The sequence below is a fragment of the Pyrgilauda ruficollis genome, unplaced genomic scaffold (genome assembly GCF_017590135.1).
Source record: "Pyrgilauda ruficollis isolate IOZ18807 unplaced genomic scaffold, ASM1759013v1 scaffold866, whole genome shotgun sequence".
NCBI lineage: Eukaryota > Metazoa > Chordata > Aves > Passeriformes > Passeridae > Pyrgilauda > Pyrgilauda ruficollis.
Window position 1 is genome coordinate 1739 of NW_024530666.1, and position 3860 is coordinate 5598.

Consider the following 3860-nt stretch of genomic DNA (forward strand, 5'->3'; position numbering starts at 1 on the left):
ATTCCCGGGACACTCTTGGGACTGAGAAAATTCCCGGGACACCCCTGGGACAATCTTGGGACTGAGAAAACTCCTGGGACACCTCCGGGACACCCTTGGGACTGCCGGAATTCCCCCGGGACGCTTTTGGAATTTCCCGGGACACTTTTGGAATTTCCCGGGACGCTTTTGGAATTCCGGGGCCACCGCAAGCCCCGGCGAGGTGAGGAGACCCCGGTTTCCGTCCCGCTGCCCGGGGCCATGTTGTGCTTCCTGCCGGTGAGGAGGAGGCGCCCGCAGGATCCCCCCAGAGCCCGGGATCCCGGAGCTTTCCCGCAGGATCCCCCCAGAGCCCGGGATCCCGGAGCTTTCCCGCAGGATCCCCCCAGAGCCCGGGATCCCGGAGCTTTCCCGCAGGATCCCCGCAGAGCCCGGGATCCCGGAGCTTTCCCGCAGGATTCCCGGCGGCCCGGGCAGGGCTGGGCCTGGCTGTGGTGCCAGGACGGGATGCGGCATTCCCGAGGAGACGCCGGGATACCGGGAGATGCGGGAGCCGGGCCCGGCTGTGCGCAGGTGAACGGGAGACAGCCCGGGAGCCACCGGAACGGCGGAGCCCGGCAGGAGCAGCCCGAGGTGCGGAGCGGCCCCAGCGGGATCCAGGCCCTCGGGAAGGACTCTGGGGACAAGCCGGGTGTCCCACGCCAAGCCCGGAATGGGAATGTGCCCGGGGAAGGGTCGGCTCGGCCTCGGCGTCGGGCCCCGCTCCCACCCCGGGCTGGGAGATGTGAGGATGAGGAGGGAGAGCCCGGCAGGAATTCCCAAAGCCGGGACACGGACGGTGCCACCCGGAATGGGAATGTGCTGGGAGAAGGGACGGCTCAGGCTCGGCGTCGGGCTCCGCTCCCTCCCTGGGCTGGGAACAGGGAGGATGAGGAGGGAGAGCCCGGCAGCAATTCCCGGAGCCGGGACACGGACGGTGCCACCCGGAATGGGAATGTGCCAGGGGAAGGGTCGGCTCGGCCTCAGCCCCCGCCCCCGCTCCCACCCCGGGCTCGGAGCAGGGAGGATGAGGAGGGAGAGCCCGGCAGGAATTCCCAGAGCCGGGAGAGGGACACGGACGCTGCCACCAGCCCCGGGGGTGCCGGCCGGAACCCGGAGGCTCCGTCGGGAGCGGAGTGCAGGGAGTGGCTCTGGCAGAGGCTGCGCCGGCTGGGAGAGGACATGGAGGGCTGGGAAGGGAAGGCCACGGCGGAGCTGGCGGCCGGGCTGGCGCGGCGCATCGCCGGGACGCCCCTGTGCGGCTACCCCGAGGGGCCGGGGACCCGCGGCGCCCACCGGGAGCGGAGCTCCGGAGCCAGCCCGGACCGCGGCGTTCCCAGCGGGAATTACGGGAGCCTCCTCGGAATGCTGAGGGTCAGCGGGAACGCTGAGAGTGTGGAGGAGGACTCGGGCTTGGACCTGCACCAGGAGCAGAGCTCCGGAGCCAGCCCGGACCGCGGCGTTCCCAGCGGGAATTACGGGAGCCTCCTCGGAATGCTGAGGGTCAGCGGGAACGCTGAGAGTGTGGAGGAGGACTTGGGCTTGGACCCGCACCGGGAGCAGAGCTCCGGAGCCAGCCCGGACTGTGGCAATCCCAGTGGGAATTACGGGAGCCTCCTCGGAATGCTGAGGGTCAGCGGGAACGCTGAGAGCGTGGAGGAGGACTCGGGCTTGGGATGGGGCTCGGGCTCGGGCTCGGGCTCGGACCGGGAGCAGGGCTCTGGAGCCAGCCCAGACCACAGCGTTCCCAGCGGGAATGACGGGAGCTTCTTTGGAATGCTGAAGGTCAGCGGGAAGACCGAGAGCACGGAGGAGGACTCGGACTCGGGCTCGGAGCGGGAGCAGGCCGCCGTGAACGTCTGCGTGGGGGCTCTGCGCCGCCTGGAGCAGAGGTTCCCGGAGGCGTGGGCGCGCTCCTGGCTGGACTGCGGGCGCGTGGCCGAGGAGGAGGAGCTGGACGGGGACCCGGTGCCCTTCCAGCAGCAGCGCCCGCTGCCCCCGCACAAGGAGAGGAAGATGGCAGAGCTGCTGCAGGAATACCTGAGGGAGAGAATCGTGGTGGAGGGCACCTCCAAATCCAACAATTCCTTGATTCTCTTCCCAAAACCACACGGGCGCGGCTTCCGCCTGAGCCTGGACTGCAGGGCCCTCAACGCCGCCACTCCCAGAAAGCCCCAGGAGACGCTGGACCGGCACGGGATCCTGACCTCCATCAACCCCCGGAGCCGCTTCTTCTCGGTGCTGGATTTGTCCAACGCCTGCCTCGCCATCCCGCTGGCCCGCAGCTCCTGGCACCGCTTCGCCTTCACCTTCCAGGGCCGGCAGTTCCTGTTCACGCGGCTGGTGCCGACGTTCCACGCCAGCGGCTCCATCGTGCACCGCCGCGTGGCCGCCATGCTGGCCGGGCTGGAGCCCGGGGCCGCCCGCGGCGTCTTCCACTACTCCGACGACATCCTGATCACCGGGAAGCGGCGGCGGCAGGTGAGATACCGGACCCGCTGCGTCCTGAAGCTGATCCAGAAGGCCGGCTTCAAAGTGAACCGGGAGAAGGCGCAGCTGGTGCAGCGCGAGGTGAATTACCTGGGCAGGACGCTGGGGGCCGCGGGGCGCCGCGTGTCCCAGGAGAAGCTGCGGCAGATCTGCGGGGACTGCGACGCTCCCGGGCCCTGGAATGCCAGCCGGCTCCGCTCCATCCTCGGCAAGTTCAACGATCTGAAGGAATTCATCCCTGACTACTGCGAGCTGGTGCTGCCGCTGCAGCAGCTGGCGGCGCCGGGGAAGTGGGAACGGGAGCGGGAGCAGAAGTGGCAGCGGGAATGGGAACGGGCCCGGGAGCAGCTGCAGCAGCTGAAGGAGGCCCTGAAAGCCGCGCCCACCCTGCTCTTCCCGAATAAATGCCAGCCCTTCGTGATCCGGCTGTCGGTGCACGCACGGACGGTGGGAGCCGTGCTGCTGCAGGAGAAGGCGGGAACGCTGCTCCCGGTGCAACACTGGTCCCGCAAGCTCAGCGGCCAGAGCTGGTCCCCGCAGGACGCCTCGTGCCTGGCGGCCGTCTGGGCTGTCCAGGCCTTCCAGAAACTCACGGGGCCGGCTCCCCTTGTCATCCGGGGGCCCGCCGGGCGGTACCTGCTCCGGGGAGAACCGCTGCTCGCCGGCGGCTCCGCTGGCTCCCAGCCCGCGGAGCAGTGGAGGCTGCTGGTGGCCATCGAGGGCCCGCAGCCGCAGGAATCCCAAACGGAGACGATCCCGCCGGCCCCGGAGCTCGGTCAGCTGCCTCCCGACATTCCCAAAGCCAACGTCTGGTTCCTGGCCGTGGAGAAGGGATCGTCCCGAAAGCCGACCGTGGCCTTCGCCGCCGCCAGCTTGGAGGAGCGCTGGCTGCTGGGGGTGCGGCGGGGCCCCGAGGAGGAGGAGGCGGCGCTGGAGGCGCTGCGGGAGCTGCTGGAGCAGCACCGGAGCCGCTTCCCGCTGTTCCTGTATTCCAGCTTCCCGGGGCTGGCGACGGAGCTGGCGCTGCGCCGGCTCCGCGCCTTCCCGGGAGCGCTCCGCGTGCGCCAGGTGGGAACGCCGGGCCAGGCGGCGCCGGACGAGCGGAGCTGGATTCAGAAGGTGACCGCCAGGGCCAGGGCGGTGGCCGGGAATTCCGTCAGCGGCTGGAAATGCTGGGAGCCGTCCGCCTGGGAGCGGCAGGAGATCGTGGCGCAGTGCCACGGCCGGCACCACGAGGGCGTCGAGGGCACGCTGTGCCGCGTGCTGGGCGTGCAATCCTGGAGGGACGTCCGTGAGGACGTGGCGCGCTGGGTGCGGCGCTGCCCCGACTGCCGGGACGGCGACGCCGGCCG

At 70.4% G+C, this 3860-nt stretch overlaps 1 protein-coding gene across 1 annotated transcript in view; it reads left to right on the forward strand.

Moving 5' to 3' along the window:
• The first annotated feature begins 486 nt into the window (after positions 1–486).
• Positions 487–3860, forward strand: part of LOC121364658 — a 3969-nt gene continuing 595 nt past the window's right edge. The window contains exon 1 of the mRNA XM_041488074.1: positions 487–3860. Within this exon, the coding sequence (XP_041344008.1) occupies positions 487–3860 (3374 nt within the window).